General features: G+C 39.3%; 1 protein-coding gene across 2 annotated transcripts in view; it reads right to left on the bottom strand.

Moving 5' to 3' along the window:
- Positions 1 to 19,474, bottom strand: part of LOC131683824 (signal-induced proliferation-associated 1-like protein 1) — a 226,006-nt gene that overhangs the window by 155,993 nt on the left and 50,539 nt on the right. The window contains exon 2 of one of the 2 annotated variants that reach the window (XM_058966157.1): positions 18,142 to 18,218. The exons of the other annotated variant lie outside the window; for it this stretch is intronic. Within the exon in view, the coding sequence (XP_058822140.1) occupies positions 18,142 to 18,198 (57 nt within the window). The 5' untranslated portion in view covers positions 18,199 to 18,218. The remainder of the gene's footprint in view (positions 1 to 18,141; positions 18,219 to 19,474) is intronic. 2 annotated transcript variants of the gene reach the window in all.

Here is a 19,474-nt window from a genome sequence, read left to right as displayed (position 1 = left end):
TTGTCTTTGAAATAAACTTGCATATTAATTTTTGAGAAATAGTTCATTTATTATAGAGGTAATTCACAATTTTTTTTCAATATCGAATTCCTAGAATCACGTAGATGTGTTTTCATACCCCGATATTCAAAATCGGTTTAGTTTTGCCCCTAAAACACCAGTAAAGCAATACTCTGTATGAAAAGGTCTCCTTTTTAATTAGTGAAAATTAGTAAGAGAGTAATAAAAATACAAAATTTTTAATATCTCCGCCGCTCGTGAACGGATTTTGACAATCTATAGCTTGTTAGAAAGGTATTTTCATAAGCTTTTTACTTCCATCTGGTTTGCGCGATGTGATCGCTTTGTTCGAAAGTTATTTGCTTAAAACCCGTCTTGTTTTGACAAGATCACCCATATCTTAGAAAGTAAACAACATATCGAAAAACAAAAATAATAGTGTCAAATGGTAAGGTTTGGTTTTTCATTTAAAACTAGTTTCATTAAGATCGGTTCAGCCATTGCTGAGATAATTACATGACATGTTGTACATACATGCATACATACATACACACACACATACAGACATTGTCTCAATTTGTCGAGCTGAATCGATTGGTATATGAGACTCGGTCCTCCGGGCCTCGGAAAAAGTTTTCAAAGTTTCAGCGAGTTCTATACATTTCTTTTGTAACAAATGTAAAAAATGATCCCAAAATTGTAAATAGAGTTCCATGAATTCTGGAACAATCACATTTTTACGTTACGTAAACAGGACCATGAACAAAAATCATGAGTTTTATAATGTTCAATTTTTTTCAGTAACGGCTACGTAATGCTTTTATTAGAGGAGATATTTATTTTTATTGTGCGAATTACAGTCACGGTTTCCGCCATTTCATTACCAAATCGATTTTCTGTTCATGAACTAGTTCACATCTTTATGAACATTTATTTCGTGAACATTATTCATAAAACAAAAGGTTGACTCGTAATTTTATTAATAGATTTAGGAAAAATATTTAGAGCCCCACGTGAACTGATTAGTAATTTATTACATCTTAAATTAGATCTGGTTGACGTGGTTGTGAATTAGTTTACAAAATCAAAACCTATGTCTTGTGAACTATTTTACGAAACTCGGAATATCATGAATTATTTCAATCATCGTGAACTAGTACATGATTCCTAATATATTAGTCACGATTCAATATCAGTTCTCGTGAAATAGCTCACAAAATTATAATATGATATTCGTGAACTAGTTCATGATTCCTAGCGAATTAGTTGCAACTGACCATCCGGGCTCGTGAAATAGTTCATAAAATCATAAAATATCATTCATGTATTCGTTAACGTGGTCCATGATTTTTAGTATATTAGAGACTATTCATAAATTACGTAACGCACAAATTTCCCAAAATTTACTCCCCCTCCCCCATGAAACAAATTGTCTCTAATTTCTCTATCCCCCCCCTCCCCTATTACGCAAGAAATTCCTCAATTTTTTTTCTTCTCTAAAAACATGTTACGTAACGTTCTAACCAACTCCCACTCCCCCATATGTCACAATATGTCACAATTTGTCGTACCCCCCCTTAATCACAACTCACCATTCGTGCTCGAAAAATAACTCACAGAATAATGAAATCATATTAATGGAAACGTGAACTGGTTCATGATTCCAAGTAAAATAGCTTGACAATGGACGCTTGACCGGGAAATAGTTCACAAAGTCATACAATATTATTCATGTATTCGTCAATTGGTTCATAATTTCAAAAACAATCTTCACGACAATATTCGTGCTCGAGAAACAGTTCACAAAATCGTGCAATATTTTTCGATTATGTGTGTATAAATTACGAAAATCGTGACTAAGATCCCCATATCATGAACATAAATAGCGCTACTCTGTCACAAAAATCCGATAGAACACTCATGAATAACATATCACGGTAACGTTATGAGAAATTACGAAAATCGCGACAAAGCTGAAATCATGAACCATGTGAGCAACAAACATAAATTAGAGTCACAATTCGTGTTCGTGAAATAGTTCACAAAACCATAAGATACTGTTGATCGGTTACGTAAAAACCTAATAGTAATTTTTTTTCGAGAGTTGTCCTACTGGAGCTGTAGAGCTAGGTTCTCGGAAGGGCTCCCCGCCAGAATCACATACTACAATTTGCAGTATGAGACAGGCAATGTCGCCCACTAAAACACTGCATTAGGCCAATTGTAGCGGGCCGTGATTCTGAATGTGATATTCATTGTACGGTTCAGGTATGTGCGGGCGTAGGAACTCGCGATCGCGTGTATCATCGCGAAGAGCTCGAGCATTTGTAGTTAACGTGTTCGATCGCGTGTGCGTTTGTATGTCGCGTGTGCTAACGTGTATGTAACTTAGCGTGTATAAATTCTATTTTATAACCGTGTGCCTTTCGCATATTTGCGTGTGTTCTTGGATAATCGCGCGCGGACCATGAGTCTAATACTTTGTTTTTTGGTGTACTGCTAAGATGCTAAGAGTGTGAGATCTTCCATACCATTAGAGTGCCCGGTGATGTCGCCATGGAACGTGTTGTCTAGTGGATATGTGCTTTATTTTTTTGGTCCTATTGAATGTATGTTATTGGGACAGAGAGTAATGGTTTCCGGACGTGACCGATTCATGAGCGCGCGAAAACGGACGTTTGTAGGTTCGTGTTTGAGACAGCGTTTGAAACTTCGTGAGTGCTAAAACGTTCTCCTTATTACCGGGGTGTTATTAAGTTTGCACGATCGCGAACGTAGGTGTGCGTTGTTAATCGCGAAGGGCTTAAGCGTTCGTACGTTAACGTGTTTGTCACGTGTGCCCGCGTTCATGTGACTTCGCGTGTACAGGACTGGATTTTGTAACCGTGTGGCATTTCCTATATACGCGTGCGTTCCTGGATGGTCACGCGGACCTTCATTCTAATAGTTAGTTTTTGGTGTACAATTCACATTCTGACAGGGAGTAAGTTACCCCATATCACTAGAGTCCTCGGTCATGTCGCCATGTAACGTGGTGTCCAGTGAATATGAGAGCTTTCTTTTTTTAATTGATCCAATTGAAGGCATTGACCTAGTCTGCTGATATCAAGGATAGAAACATCCGGAAGTGACCGATTCATGATCGTGCGAGTGCGGGAGATTTTAGGTTTACGCTTGAGACCGCGTTTGAAAATTTATAGGAGCTGAGACATTCACTTTATCACTGGGATGCCATCATGTTTACTAGATCGCGGGTGTAGATGCCGGGGATGATCGCGAAGGGCTCAAGCATTTGTATATTAACGTGTTTGTCACGTGTATGTAAATTCGTGTGTAACTTCGATTTTATAATGACGTAGTGTGTATTTTTGTTTGATCGCGCGCGGACCGTGAATCTAAAGCTTAATTTTTATTGTATGGTACAGATGGTAGTCCGTTTCCCCATATCACTTGAGTTCCAGGTCATGTCACCATGGAACGTGTTGTTTAGTGAACATGAGCGTCACTTTTTTGATTGGTTCAACTGAAGGCATTAGTCCAGACTGGTAAAACTTTCGGACGTGACCGTTTCATGATCGCGCGAGTGGTGGGTTAATGTTTGAGATCGCGTTTAAAGATGCCACGTTTACTTAACTACCGGGGTGTTTTCATGTAGGCGAAATCGCGGGCGTAAGTATATGTGGATTATTGCCATTGCATGGTCGCGTTTGTGGCCAGGTTTGTGTTATCGCGAAGGCCACGAGCGTTTGTACCTATATGAGTATAGATAGCGTATAGTAGAGATATACTAATAAAAGGAATCATAACATGCCGAATAAAGAAAAAAATGCAAAGAGCTTGACTAGAAGTGTATAAATTGAACAATACTATTTTGGTATACATAAATAATGGAAATTAAACTAATAGATGTACAAAAGAAACAGACTAATGAAGTAGAATAGAAAAACATATGTAACATGCAATCAAACTTATCTACATGCAGCAAATGTTGTATATTTATCATTAACGACAATTGCATGCTATTAGACTTTCATCATGCTATGCTGGCCGGGAATGGATGACTCGCGTGCATCGGTAAATTTATTTTACACTATTTTATCCAACCCGATTTGAATAGAACCAAATGCTCAGATTGATCACCAGAAGTATTAGCCACTATTCTATCATATACGTCAGTTCTGCATCCATTCCCTGACCCAACTGTTACAAATACTCAGATGAATACATACATAGATAGACATACGATTAGCACATAACAGTTGTACACTAGTACGAAAAACTACGATTATCACAAAGTTACAACTAAAAGTTTTCTACTTATTTTACTTTATTAAATTAATTTAATTGTTAAATTAATTTAATTGGTATATGCACGACGACGAAGTCGACCGATAAATGGACACACGATGACTCCCTCCGTGAGCCCCGTCCACGAATATCACCAATAGAACAATGTTTGCAAACACGGCACACAGCCAAAGTCAATCTACGTCGATCCGCCAGTCGGCCACGACACCGCGCATAGACCAGTGGTTTAGCGTTGGTATGCGCAGGTGCAGAGTATGAAAATACATATAACATAAAAAAGGCGCATAAGCCCTCTCGGTCTCCTCGATGCACCACTATCGAGGCGTAATGTAATACCCATCTTAAAGCAATTGATGCTTGATGATGTTTGCAATACCGTCAAACTCCTAAACCTTGGGGAGGGGTAAAAACCTAATAGTAAACTTAGAACTAAAATATCACGGTAGCGCACAAAGAAATTACGAAAACCGTGACTAGGCCTTTAGAAATCATGAATCACAATGCTCTGTCAGAAAAATGAATGAAAAAAATATCACGATAACGATAATATCACGATGACACGAAAATAAATTACGAAAATAGTGACTAACCTGCTGAAATAATGAACATTTCGACTCTTTGAATTATTATGAATTAGAATTAGATTATGACTCCATTATCCAACTTATGTGCAGCTACCAGAACTCAAATCAAAATTAACAACCCTACAAACCTATAAAAATTATAGAAAAACAAATAATATAAATATTTCTACTTGGTTTCATAGAGTTATTCCAATATTAGATTTTTAATTTACGATAAGTTTACTGTTTAATCGTTATTTGCCTTTTCAGATTTAAATCCAAGAAATTCCAGCATCCATTCGCAACCTGAAAATTCATACTCAGTCAAACTTACAACATCGCCGAACATAGCTTATGTGGAAACAAAATTGATGATATGGTAAGCGGGGGCCTATGGAAGACCTTCTGGATTTTTTGCATCCCGTGATGTTGTATCATACTGGGGCAGAAATGGGGTACCACTCACAATGGGCAGTGATGCAAATGTCCACCACATAACTGAGGCATATCAGACATCAATTTAAGAGGCACCGAATTGATGGAATATTTAATGTAGGAAATCGCCCAAACTTTTTCACGATCTGGCAATGAACAGGTGTTAGATGTAACTCTCTGCTCAGACGGTATTACGCATAAGTTGTACCACTGTTGATAAATTGGATAAAGCACAAGATTCGCTCGTAGGCTTCATCCGAACATGCCAACTATTGGTGTAGATTGAAACCTTGCGTTCAAATAAAAACTTTTCTTTCGGGTGTAAGTCCGAAAATTTCAAAGAGTTTGTTGCAGCACAATTGCTGTATTCTAGTCAGGGCACTGGACATTGGCCACCATTCAGTTTACTGAGCATTATTCGTGCGATATTTGTTACTTCGATTACGGAGCTTCACATTGCTATAAGAGCTATAGGCTTTATCAGTAGGATTCATTATTCCTTCGAGATTGGAGAATCCAGGCTGTTTATTGTTTTGTGTTATGATTGTATTTTCCTGTTTCCCTACCATTTTCTTCTACCTCGCTTTCCATTATAATCAGGAAAGAGATGAGACGACATGCCAAGGCACAAATCTTCGAATAACATTAGGAACGTCCCAATCGAGCCAATATATTCTGATTCTTGATTTCTGACCTTCATATATTGCGTAGAAAAAAAGCCCAAAAAAGAACATCAGTTGTCGATGACTAAACATCTGGTTCGTGGCTCATCGCCTTTCTCGTTACCCGCTCTGGTTGTTTAGTTCGAATTCCAGTTCTGATAGAAATGAAGATATCCATGCTACTTATACACTATAAACGACACATAAACATACTACTTGTAAGCTATGGAACGGGTTAAAAACTAGTTAAGCAATTTGCGTTTCGACACCGTCTCATCAGAATCCGACACTACATTACTGCCTGGACTAAATTAGCGCCGGATTGACGCTAGCTCCAAAACGGAGACACAACACTTGATTAGGGTTTTGTTCACAAATTGTGTCTCCATTTTTTTGGGAGTCCACTGTCAATCCAGTGTTAGCCTAGTCCTGGTGCTAAGTTAGTGTCGGATACTGGTGGGACGAAGTCGAAACAAAATTTCTATAGCTATTTTAATTATAGGCAGCAGCATGGTTTACAGACTAGTTAGTTGGCATATGTTTCTGGACAACTGTCAAAAATATCATAACCTCAATTTTCAGAAGTTTAGTTATTTTCATATAACTCAGAAATGGTTCAAGATAGGTTCAACAATAAAAATTCGAATCAAGTACTAATTACAAACTATTACCGTTAACATCGTCCCCTTACCATCTACGACTTTCAAGGTCCACTAAAAAGCAGTAAAATTTCGACCCATTGTCATAAAAAAAACCGCCAAACTACTTGATTGCGTTGCTTCGCGCCGTTACAACTCCAGTCAAATCTCGTATCGGCGTCTACACACAAAGACGAACCTTCGGGTAGAGTTATTAATATCCATCTTCTGCTGTGTCTGCTACGCGCGTGTGACACGAACTACGGTGGGTAGTGGATTTAAATCATCAGATAAGTGAAGCTAATCTTTTTTTTCCGTTGGCCAATTCTATTCAAAACAGCCAGCCGCCGGGACGCGACGCGCCAGCCATTATCGGACTTCTTTCATCTGGCCTACCTGCTCAGCTTGGCAACGGCTTACAGCTGGATGAACAATTCTACTCACGTTGCGCGCTAGTCGTCTGTTCGGAAAATTGTCTATCAACTGACCAGCAATGAAGTCAAAATGAAGCAGCGAATTTTCACGTCATAATCATTAGCTTCATCTACCGCTACTAAGGCTACATTAATTAGTTACTTGGGCGAAGGCTTCGGTATTATTATTTGCGATGACAATTTGGTGCATGAGCGAAAGTTTGCTCACTCAATTCCCCCGATGGACATTATGTGAAAAGCGCTCATTTAGATCAAATTACTCGGAAAAGTTGTCATTTTCCGCCTAATATACGGTTATGTTGAAGTAGGCTCCCGCGGGGTCTTCGACTCACTAACTGGAAACATGCACAAATCTTCCGTGACTGCTGCTACGAACACTAATCCTAAAAACAATGCTCGACCATGGTCGACAGCAACTGGAAGTGATCTCCACGCGAAATAAAACCGACTTGACGGATATTATAATTCCATATCGTAGAAAACGTGACTCTCGTTTTGAGCGACTAAAGTTGCTGCCTGCATGTATGTATGCCCACGAGCAAGCGAACGAATGAAAACGTGAATCATTAAGTACTTGCGCGGAATTATGCTAATTCCCTGGTGAAGCTTTTGAAAATTGTGAATTATTGATTGGAATGAGCATTGATGAACTTGGTCACGCGGTATAACTATTTGCAGGGGAGTGAGAGAGGGACGTTTCTTTATTTAAAACTTCATCATATATGCACTGAAATATTTTAATGCTTCAATATAGTTTTACATTTTTATTCGAACTTTTTAACGGTTTTTTTTTAGAGCGGCTCATAATACCCGCATAAAACAAGACTTCAGTATACTCCACCCCGACATCGGCCGTCAGTCGTCATAGGCCGATGGTGACGATGAGTTCTATTGCAACAGGTACCACTACCCGGTGGATGCGCTGGTGTTTAAGATATGAATGGTAATGGGATTGGGACGGTTGAGTCATCTTTTGCGAGATGACGAAGTTGTACAATGCTAGAAAATTGCGCTGCAGGTTATCGCTTTGTGGGTGCTAAACGGATCTTGATGATGTCATGATTTAAATAATTATTAGTCGAAAACGAATTCAAGGTGTTATATTGATACTTACTATGTTTCGAAATCTATAACTTTGAGATATCTAACCCCCAAATGGATTTACAATTCGGAAATTGGAAATTTAGAAATCATCAACAATTTGTTTCATATTAATAGGCTTTTAACATAACATGTGGCCGGTGTTAAGTCAGAGCGGACTAAATAGTAAAATTTAAAAAAGTGAGGTAATAATACCATCGAATCACGAATTTCTCAAGCTACCTTTGATAGGTTTAGAAATTTTGTCATCAATAAGAATTATAGAATAAAATCATTTTGAATGAACACTGAAAAACGATCATAATGTTCCCACTCTTATTAATTTACATGTCATTTAAATTTAATTATCATTGGTGTGTGTCAAGATGAATAAATCCAATAAACAAAAAGTAGAGCATCAACCAAATACGGTGGCCATTGATTTTAGGCTTTTTCGTATTAGACCGTTTATTCGAGATTTTGAACATTTACTACTGGTGAAAATGGAGCAGAGATTTACGGAAGTCACCTTAATTCAGTTCCACCATATCAATCAGATAGTGCTGAAAACTTTCAATAAATTGGTCCAACCAAAAAGAATTATTCTACATAACAACACGAACCGGTACATTAAGCTTATCTACGACGCACTACTGATCCACAAACGGTAGCCAAATTTCTGACTGAGATTCAGGCAACAGAAAAAGCTGTGTCCATTACCTCCAAATCAACAGCCAGCACCATCATGGAGGAAGCTAATGTCAACAACGGCGGGTTCATACTTGTAACTCGTAAGTTCCAGAAAGAAGGAAGAACATCTGATCGCGAATACTATAACCGCCTAACATTGACGATAACTACAACTAGATGTGAACGACCCCAAGATACATCACGTAGAGCAGCATTCTGTTCAGTTATCCGTTAAGTTTCATAGTAGTGACATAATTTGTTTGCTAAAAAGATGAAAACAATATGTGTTTATTTGCATGGAAAAAATCTTTCAAACTGGTTTTCCTGGGCTTGGTAATGAGCTTTGGTCTGGGATTCCTCTTTTAAACTTGAGTGTTCCAATATAACAGATGATTTTTGGCAGCCCAATAGAGCGTGCTCCGGGTGATGGATAGGAGCTAAGGAGGATGAGTGTTGGTGCTGCGTACCGTTGCATCCTTCAATTTGAAGAATGGTTTGGAACCCTCGTTTTTGGAAACAAAATGCCTGCTTGGCGGTGAGGCGGGAACCATAAGGGTGATCATTCTTGCTGATCTGACTGACGGTGGAAACCTTGAACTGGTGATGCGATGGCATGCAAACAAAACTTCCAGTATTTATAACAAAAACAATCAAAATCTTAAGGCCTATTTGATTGTCACTCCTGTTTATTGCTTGAACAAATCTTCCATGGACAGAAATTCTTCTACTAATCCGCACTTAAACCATAGCGACATGATCGGGAACTCCATTGGTACGGGCAAACTCACTCTCTTCTAGCATCTGAACCGCACACTGAAAATTAAATATCATATTCACGATTCGCGTGATCATTCGTGAACACACTCGAATATGCGAATGGTCACACGGTTACGAAATAGAATTTATATATCCTACTTCACATACACGCTAGCATACGCGACATGCAAACGCCCACGAGATTGAACACGTTACCATACAGATGCTCGAGCACCTCGCAATGGTACACAAAGACGAACATGCTATCACGTTCATACAACTACGACCAACATTTCGCAAAAACAAAACGCCCCGATGATTTTGTGAATACTATAGCACTTATAATCTGATCAACGCGGTCCTGAGTGCGAGCATATAAACGCTCATTGTCACACGATCGTGCAGTCCCTACGCCGGAACATCTGAACTGTACACTTAATGTCACAGAGTCATGCTTCAGTGTTTTAGTGGGTGACATTTTCCGTCTCGTCGTTGATTGTAGTAAGTTATTCTGACATAACCCATCTCTTGTGTTGATGAACTGATTCATGCATTTAAATTACTGTAAATTACTGTCTATTATCTATTCCGCAGGGCCGTCAACTCTGATCAGTCTTATAAATTTTACTCCTTAGAGACATGGTCCGTCAATGTTACGGAACAATTTTTACGTACTACTGTGTTTGCGAACTGTCGGCTCAGTAAGCTTAAATGAAATAGATATCAATGCATAACGCATAACACGTTTGTCGCCCTTCTGATAGATATAGCATATGAGGCCAACCAACCAATCCGAAGGCATTTCTTCTGCCCCCCTCCCAATTTCTACAGTAGTATTTGATTTTTGAATCATACAGTGGAGATAAAAATGAACATATTAGCTTCTTGTGTATCTTAACACCTGGCTCCGTAATAGCCCAGTATGCCGACTACGTACTCTCCCGTGTTCTAATTAACAGATTGCGTTCGTTGGAAGAATGGTCTGTCAGCTACTACCAAAGCGGATTTCGAGTAGGACGATCAACGACGGGTCATCTGCTTGTGGATTTCAAGGCAGAATACGATTCAGTGGAACGAAACGAACTGTGGTGATTATGTTTGAACATGGGTTTCTGACAAAACTGATTTGTCTAACACTGGATTGATCAGGAAAATTAAGCGTCAAAATAAGCGGAGAGATATTCAACTCGTTTATGGCGTTATATTGATGAAAGACGATGTACTTTAATCAAATGTTCACCATAGCGGTGTAATGCGATGACCCAATTTTCATGAGATCTCACATGCATCTTGGCTTCGCAGACGACACCAACATAGTGATGTACGTAGATCGCAGAGCTGTGTAAAAGGCATTTGCACCTTTTAAAAGAAAGACAACGAGAATTGAATCTGACAAAGTGCATAGTAGCGGGTAAAGAGCAAAGCAGCCTGAACGATGTTGGTTCCAGGCTGAAAATGGATTGTCAACGAATTCATATATCTTGCAAAATTAGGGACATATACAAACGATGTTAGTCGCAAGGTAAAAATGCGTGTTTTACCTGCCAATACGGCTTTCTATGGTTTGCGTAGTCAGTTAAAATTCCATACCCAACAGACACGCACAAAACTTGCTCTATGCAAATCGCTGATACTCCCGGTGGCTCTGTATGGCCATGAGACATGAGTTTTGAAAAAATACTCGGTGGGTTTAACCCTCCGAAAGTCGCTCAAATGGCTTACTGAACGAGTAGCCGCAGCTGCTTCGCTAGATTTTCAGAGCGGGATCATTCAAAAACACACGCGATATGCGAATGGTCACACGGTTACAATATCGAATTTATATACGCAACGTCACATACACGCTAGTACACGCGACATACAAACGCTCACGAGATCGAACACGTCACCATACAGACGCTCGAGCCTTTCGCAATGAAACATAAAGACGAACATGCAATCAGGTTCATCCAACTACTCCCAACATTTCGCAATCAGAATCACGGCGCGCTGCAATTGACCAATTGCTCTATGCAAATCGTTGATACTCCCGGTGGCTCTGTATGGCCATGAGACATGAGTTTTGAAAAAATACTCGGTGGGTTTAACCCTCCGAAAGTCGCTCAAATGGCTTACTGAACGAGCAGCCGCAGCTGCTTCGCTAGATTTTCAGAGCAGTGTGCACTCAGTGCACTAGCGCGACTGCCGGAAGGATAAGAGAACAATTCTGCGTTGAATAATTAGTGACATAGTAGAAACTAGAGAATGAAGCAGATGTTTGAACCACGGCTGTACCAAATATATAAATGTGTTGACACCAGAAAGCCTATAAAACACGGCAAGCTACAGTAGGCTTGACACGTAGTGCTAATGCAGGAAGAGAGGTCAGTTAAAGTTATGCTCAGCTGAAATACTTGGGAGAGATCGTCGACTTTGGGACAGACTCCTACCAAGGACGGAAGGTTCACTCACACTCATGACATGTGGTAGCTAGAAGCAAGGAAGAACAGCTGAACGCGAACATCGAGTCAGTAACTACGATGATTATGCGGACGTGTACAAAGGCGAGAGAGAAAGACGCAGTTATGTTGTTACCCCGTCCGGTTAAAAAGGTTTCACTCGAGATCTGACGGACGACAAATAATAATTATTGATTTTATTATTTACATCATGTAAATATATAAAAGACCCACGGCTCCGTTCAGTTAACGCATTGATTCGTGTAAAATAAACATATCATAAATATTATAAATTATCATGAACCTGGAATAGGGGACACGATAACCAAAAGCTTGATAAATAACCACATCGAATCATGTACCGTTCACAACAGCCGTGTGACTGGGATCTACAGTATGATTTATTGCGATAAAAATCATGTAAACGCGAAAAACTAAGACATGATTTGGCGACGAACTGAAGTCAAATGTTCCGTTTTTAAGAGCTCAATGAATAAAAATTACCTTTTAAAATGTGAGACCAAAAATTTTCATTTCTATCAAAAAAATCATTAGTCAAATTCCTTTTTCCTGAAACTTGAAACTGAAAACAGTAGTCTAGTGTCACCACACAACCTTTAAAGGAAGTGTGAATACATTGCGACCTCAGAATGTACGTGTATGGACAGCCTTTTTTGAAATAGGTAGTTGGATGTACAGTAGAGCTATCACCTTCTATCTCCAGGCCTAAAAATGTTTACATCTAAGACTAGAAACAAATATTTTAATAAGTTTCTTCCATAAAAACAATACAGATCAGTGGACGATAGATTGTATGTACACACATCCAGCACGCAGTATTTTGACGATATGGGGCTTTTTATATTATTAGAAATCTTTCAATGAAACAAGGGGAGCGGGGGTAACCAATTCCTACCTCCTGACGGCGTCAGCTAGCGAACCTGCAACCTTAGTGCGGAATAGTTCGTCGAATTCTGATAGGTACAGGAAAAATCAAATAGTGTATGTCATCTATATTAGGAGCGGCTCGAAACAGCGTTATTTCCGGAACTGGTGGTCAAACCAGAAATACGGTATTTCGGTAGTGGTATGCCAAGCAGATTCTCCTGGGTTCATACACCACACAACCCCTTGCGCGAGCCATAAAATGGTGTCAATAACCATTAAGTACACCAAAATATGACTTTTAGGGTTAAACCCATCTCAAACACCATGAGCATGGGGGTGTTACGGACTTGACGTTCGTTCGGGATGGTAATCCCATCACGCGATTACGTTTCGTAGGCTTGGTGACGCGAAATGGCGAATTTTCAACAACAATCCCAAAAAATACCAATAAACTTGACGGTTTAAATAATCTACTCGGGACTTTCAACGTCAGCACTCTATTAGAACATATGTGAGTCGCTGGGCATTCTCGAGAGCGGCTAAAAGTGATGAGTAAGATGGCATCCCTTCCGAAAATTAACGAATGATAATTAATAATCATTAAACCCAGTTGAGAGTACTTCGTTGAAATAAGTTGAAATACACTTTCTTCATCTGTACATAGATCACCACGTACCAATAAACGACAAATTTGATGATGTGAAAGGTCAATTCTGCGAACGTCTAGACCTACAGAGTGTGTTCAACACATGACATGAGAACGCCAGGACATGACATGACTTGAGGAAGCAAAGCATCCAATCCACCAAAAATGAAAATGGCTACTATACTAATCTGTAGAATTTATTTTGCACGCTCAATATACACACCCGAATAATGAAAAGTTCTACAAAAGCCATGTTCTGATAGACAATCATATCGTCTCGGGGCAGGGTAGTACCGAAAAATATGCGTCGAATTTCGCCAAAAATCGATGAACGGTCAACTAGGAATAACCTGAATACAACATGGCAGCAGGCCCACGAGGTAGCCTGCAGAACAGCCACCTAAGTGTTAGGCATCACACGACGAGCTAGCCGAATGGTTGGTTAGACGTGGAGTGCCTAGGAGCAAAAATGGAAAATAAAACTAGGAGCCGCATGCTTGCAGTGGCTACATGCCAGAATAGAGGATAGCACATTAAGCTAATAGAAACGCATAAAAATTACGTCGAAAAGATACTTGTGGTACTAAACAAGATCAGAAATAGAAGTCATCGGCTATGATCAACGACTGGAACGGGAATCTGTTGACAGAATGTTAAGAATAAGCCGCCAAGTAGCAGGAACACTTGCAGTTGTTATGAAGAGGATGGTCTGTTTTACAACGCAAAAAGGACACATTTTCACGATTTTTTTCTCATGGGAAACTACTTAACTTTTTGAACTTTTAAGTGGATTTGCATAAGGAGCTCACTTCATTAAAAGTATCACAAAATAACCGACTTTTGAACCCACCAGCCGAAACTGGACTGGCCTCGTCATTGTAATACCTAAACAATAAAACTAAAAAGATTTCAACTTTGGCTTTAGATCCACTGATTGCATGTACTTAGGTTTGAGTCCTCAAGATTTGCCGAAAACCCGTCTGTATTAGCCGAAGATCATGCAAGCTCACTTGATTCGATGTAAGCAGACCAAGTGAGTTTCAGTCAAGAATTACCCCAACGCAATTAACTTGATCTGTGACAATAACTGCACTGAACCGGACGAACTCCTGCTGTAATCCGTCATTGTGTGAACAGCACCCTTGATGTTTTATTGAATTAAGTGATAGTCTATCATGAAGACACAATTGCTCAACTACATATAAGTGTGTTAATGCAAATACCGATGACTATTATATGGTAATCATCGGCGGAAAACCAGACTGTTCCTTCAACAAGCCATCAGCGACAAGATTCCGTAAAAGTGGTGAAAGCACACTATCTTAATAACATCCGCAATCTCTACTTGTATTAACGATGAGCATTACAGGAGTTTTACAGGACAACAAACAGAAGAAATATGGCAGATGTTTTCAAGCGTATAAAACTACCGAAGTACGCTACGAAATATCTGGTTTGGCAGGTTATCTGTACCTGTGGCTCGAAAAGCGACATTTTCCTTGAAACTAGAATCATCAACCAGAAAATTAATGTAAGCAAGTATTTGATAGAACGTCCGCTGCCTTTTCTGTGCCGTCCGCTGCTTTATTTTAGCTGCATTTGGCATCCGGTCGTTATACAAAAAAGTTATGAAGTGGTATGTCGCTAATATCATACCAGAGCTCCACAAAATCGAAAAATGATGGTTCAAACGTAACCTGAAGAAGTCCCAAAAAATTGTTAGAAGCGAGAAGCGGTTCAAGGTAAAGTGACGATCTATGTCAAACAAAGCGAACGAGGTGGCTGTACAGAATCTGGTTGCTGAATATTTGATTCATAATTCATACTAATTGAAGTTCAGAATTAAAAATAATTATATTTAAAAAAATCAAACTTAACGTATGCTTATTTGACCAAGTTTTGGTCGTAACAGTATTTACTAGTAGAATAACTTTTAATTAAGACTGATTCGTATGACGCTGGATCAAACGTTAGAATAGCCGGAAAGACATCCGATTCGTTTGTGACTTTAGAGCAGGACGATCCACTCACTAATTAGTTGTTCAACATAGCACTCATAGGTGCCATGCGAACACTTCGATAGTATTAAAAATGACTCAGTCAGTCTGTTAGCATAAATATGTGAAATGAATATAATTGGTCCGAGATTGCATCAGTATAGAGACTAGAATTAGCTAATGCGTTGTTTCCACCTTTCAGATAATTTGTGACGATATAATCTAATACTGATTAATTAGGAATAATCTTCTGGTTCCGATTGATTTTTGATTGCTTGTTTGTGAATGATTTATTAGGAGAACTATTTTTTTTAAACTATTTTCGTGAATAGACTTGGCTTCCAAAAGTGTACCCTGTGAGGTTTTGCATATTTTTCGAAGGATACCAAAAGCAGTCGGATCATACAAAGTGATATTCCGAACTCAAGTGATTAAAACGACCCGTGTAAATTAATTTAAAGTTTTGAATTGTATAAAAGAACCACTTCCGAACCACCGCCGCACAGCTGAACAACACACCAGGAAAAGGTTAAACAGGGCATTCGCGTGCCATGACGTGATTTCCGCAACCACAACATGACCTATTGTAGCACTTGTAAGTAAACACAATGGTGAGACCGTAGAACTCGTATATTCCCAAGAGATTTGAATGGTGTTAAGACCTTATGTTTCCCGCCCAACGCTGAAACAAAATAATTCTACTGTGGTGCCGTGCATTGTCTGTGATATTGGTACACAAATCTACCTCCAGCTATTGAGTGCGAACGTGTTTCTGGGGTTATTGAATTAATAAACAAACGTAAAAAAAACAACTGCAAATTGATTACCCATCCACCGGAGCACGACGGGGGTTTAATTATTTTTATAACGTAGGCCACTCATTGTCCTATATTGTCCTAATCAAAAATGTCCCACAGAACAAAACATCTGTCTGTCTAAAAACAACAGTAACAACATAAATACAGCTTAAAGACCTTTAACTCAGAAAGGCAGGATTCGCCAACCCACAAAACCCAATAACCAAGGTAACTCATCTTTAAAAACGACGGAAGCTTCATTTCATTCATCAAATGAAACACACTGTTCTGCTTCTGGCCATTTGTATCCAAGCTCCAAGTTATGACATCCCGCCAACATACGTGTCGTCACTTTTTTTTCGGCGAACAAGCAAACAATGTGACATTCGTGTCATGAATCAGTAGAACGCCCCCGCGAAGCAGCCGCTCACTTTAACAGTTCATCAAGAAAGGCATTTGGTCGACACGACATTACTGCCAATGATGTGGATGATTTACCGATGCTTCCAGCAGTTCTGGCCTAAAAAACCTTCGAATAGAAGAAGGGGCAACAAATCCAATTGAAAAAATAAATGAAAATTTATTCACATCTGGCAGGCAAGATAGAGGGTTAAGAGCTAAACTATCAAGCTGAGGAAAATAAAAAAAATGAAGCCATCATCGACGTATGAATTTGTCCTCAGCAATAAAAAAAATGATATCCGAAAACGGAACGAGAAATGTAAATGGCCAGTCTCTATGGCTGCCGGTTTTGGCTGTTGCCTTATGAGGCACTAGAATATATTGCTACCAGCAGCGACGAACGAAACTTTTTGTAGGCCACCACCAACACCACCCACCACGAAGAAAGTAGGTCAGTTCTTTCAACTAGATGTCACAAGCTTGATAACGGATGAATGTTGGACAGTCCAGCAATTCTGCAAAAGTCTCTTATTCATAATATGATACTTTTAACTTATTTATGAATGTCTTTACAATTTTGAAATGATATTCTTACATTCTTTCAGAACTCTGAAATTCGTGTAAGACGCATCAGTAAATAATGCACCTAGTGCGGTCCCATAACCAGCCCATATTTAAAAAAAAATGACTCACTTCTGAACCAACAATCTCGTGTCGTACAATGCATTAAAATCTGCAGTCACATTCCCTGTCGGATCAAAAAAAAATCCCGTCTTGAAGAAACCGCAAGAAACTAATCACTGATCCTGGAAGCGGTTTGATCGGATTTTGGGTTAATCCTTTCACTCAAATTGCCATCAGGAGATGGCGACGAATATGTGATCCTCACCCCGAGCTACCCACGCGGCTTCAACAACCTACAGGTGCCACCGCCACCACATCATCAGCACGAGCGGTTTCCTTTCGAAATGGCAAATGAGAATATGGACACGAAAAGAAAACGGAACGGAAATGCTGGTCGTATTTTTACGATCCCTCTTTCTTTTATTATTTATATTCGATAGCACAAAAGGAAATCTACGCGATGAAAAGATGAAACCCGCACGCAGCGAAAAAGATTGAAACTACTAGACCGTGTATGACATTTAGAACCTATAGAAGCGTCGAACGGAAATCATATCGTTAAGAAATACCTACAAGGTTAGAAAATACATTTAAAAAAAAAGATCAGAAAGAAGACCAAGCCAAAAGATTGAAAAAATAGGACGCGAGATACGGTAGATTCTCAAAGGATTTAAAGCGAAACAGGATGAAGAAATAGATGACGAAAACCCGATAGGCTAGGAAACAACAACAGCAAAATACGAGAAGACGCCAGAATAATGACAAAACTAATCATGGATTTACCTTGGTCTTCTTAGCGATCGGATAGTGAACGGAGGATGCTCTGGTCCTATGATACATGCAAAGGTGGTACCACTTACCTAGAATGAGAGGAAAAAAAAACAAAAACGGAAACACTAAATTAGCTCCTGTTATTATTGTGTATGTAATTTGCAATTTAAGATATAGATAAACTGATTTTGCAACTATCAAGACAAAACAGATGACTCAACTGAATCCAAAGGGGCAAAGCTGATGTCAGGTGTCGTTAAATTCAGCTTCCCACAAGCCGGGAGCTGGAAACACGTGAACTGAGGTTCGCGTGTGCGTTTAAAACGGAATATTGACATCACAGCGAGACGACACACAGTGCATCTGTTTCAAGTGCGCCAGGCTGATAATTATGCATCGTGCACTGCACTACCCTGACTGGAAAAAAAAACCTGCTTCTACAATGCAACCACTCATGTGTAACTGATATGGATACGTTTGCCGAGGGTCTAGGTGTACTTCGTTGCGACACTTTATTAACTGTGTAGCCTAGCAAGCAGGTACATACGTAACGCTAGTATTATACGAAAACGACGTAACATACCGCGATTGTTGTTCTGTTTCGTACAAAGATTGCAATAGTGGCACCCGTTCGGCGTGCCTGTACTGCACTTGTCGTTTAGTTGGTGCACAATTAATAATAAAACGCTTCCGGCTGTTGATTCTGAATCGAACTAAAGCACGATTCTTTACCACAGTATGCGCGTCATCAAAAGGGATTCTTTTTGCATTTTTATAGCGCATACCGGTGGGTTGATTGACCTTCCGATCGGTCGTCAAAGGACGTATGGGTAAAGAACGATAAAATAAAAGATGTAACGGTTCAAATTTGATCATGATTGGTGCACGCAAAATATATATGGTGTAATATAAATGGACAATCTATATTTTCCTTTTGAAGTTCAGAGACTGATAAATACAGCACAATATATTGTGATAAAGCTGACAATGTCGCCATTTCAAATTGTCGGGCTTTACATTTAACACCTTCCACCAGACTTACGCGTTGCTGGAAGCTGGACGTATACCATTCCTAAGCCATTTTCCAGTAGTGATTGGATGCAAATCTTGATTAAAACAGCAACTGTGGTTCTTCCTAAAAGACAATAAGCATTTCTACAAACATTTCTTGACACAAATCTCCCCAGTTGTCATAAAAATATCACTTTTCAAGTGCAAATCGCCTGCCAAATCAAGTATTCTTTCGGAAAATTAATGATATCACACTAAACAGTATGCAAAATTCCAAGAAACGAGCCGTGCTGTCTACGTATACGGTTACAGTGACACCCAATCTAGATGACAA

Source organism: Topomyia yanbarensis, chromosome 2 (genome assembly GCF_030247195.1).
Source record: "Topomyia yanbarensis strain Yona2022 chromosome 2, ASM3024719v1, whole genome shotgun sequence".
In the NCBI taxonomy this organism is placed as follows: domain Eukaryota; kingdom Metazoa; phylum Arthropoda; class Insecta; order Diptera; family Culicidae; genus Topomyia; species Topomyia yanbarensis.
This window is presented reverse-complemented; position numbering and strand designations above follow the sequence as displayed.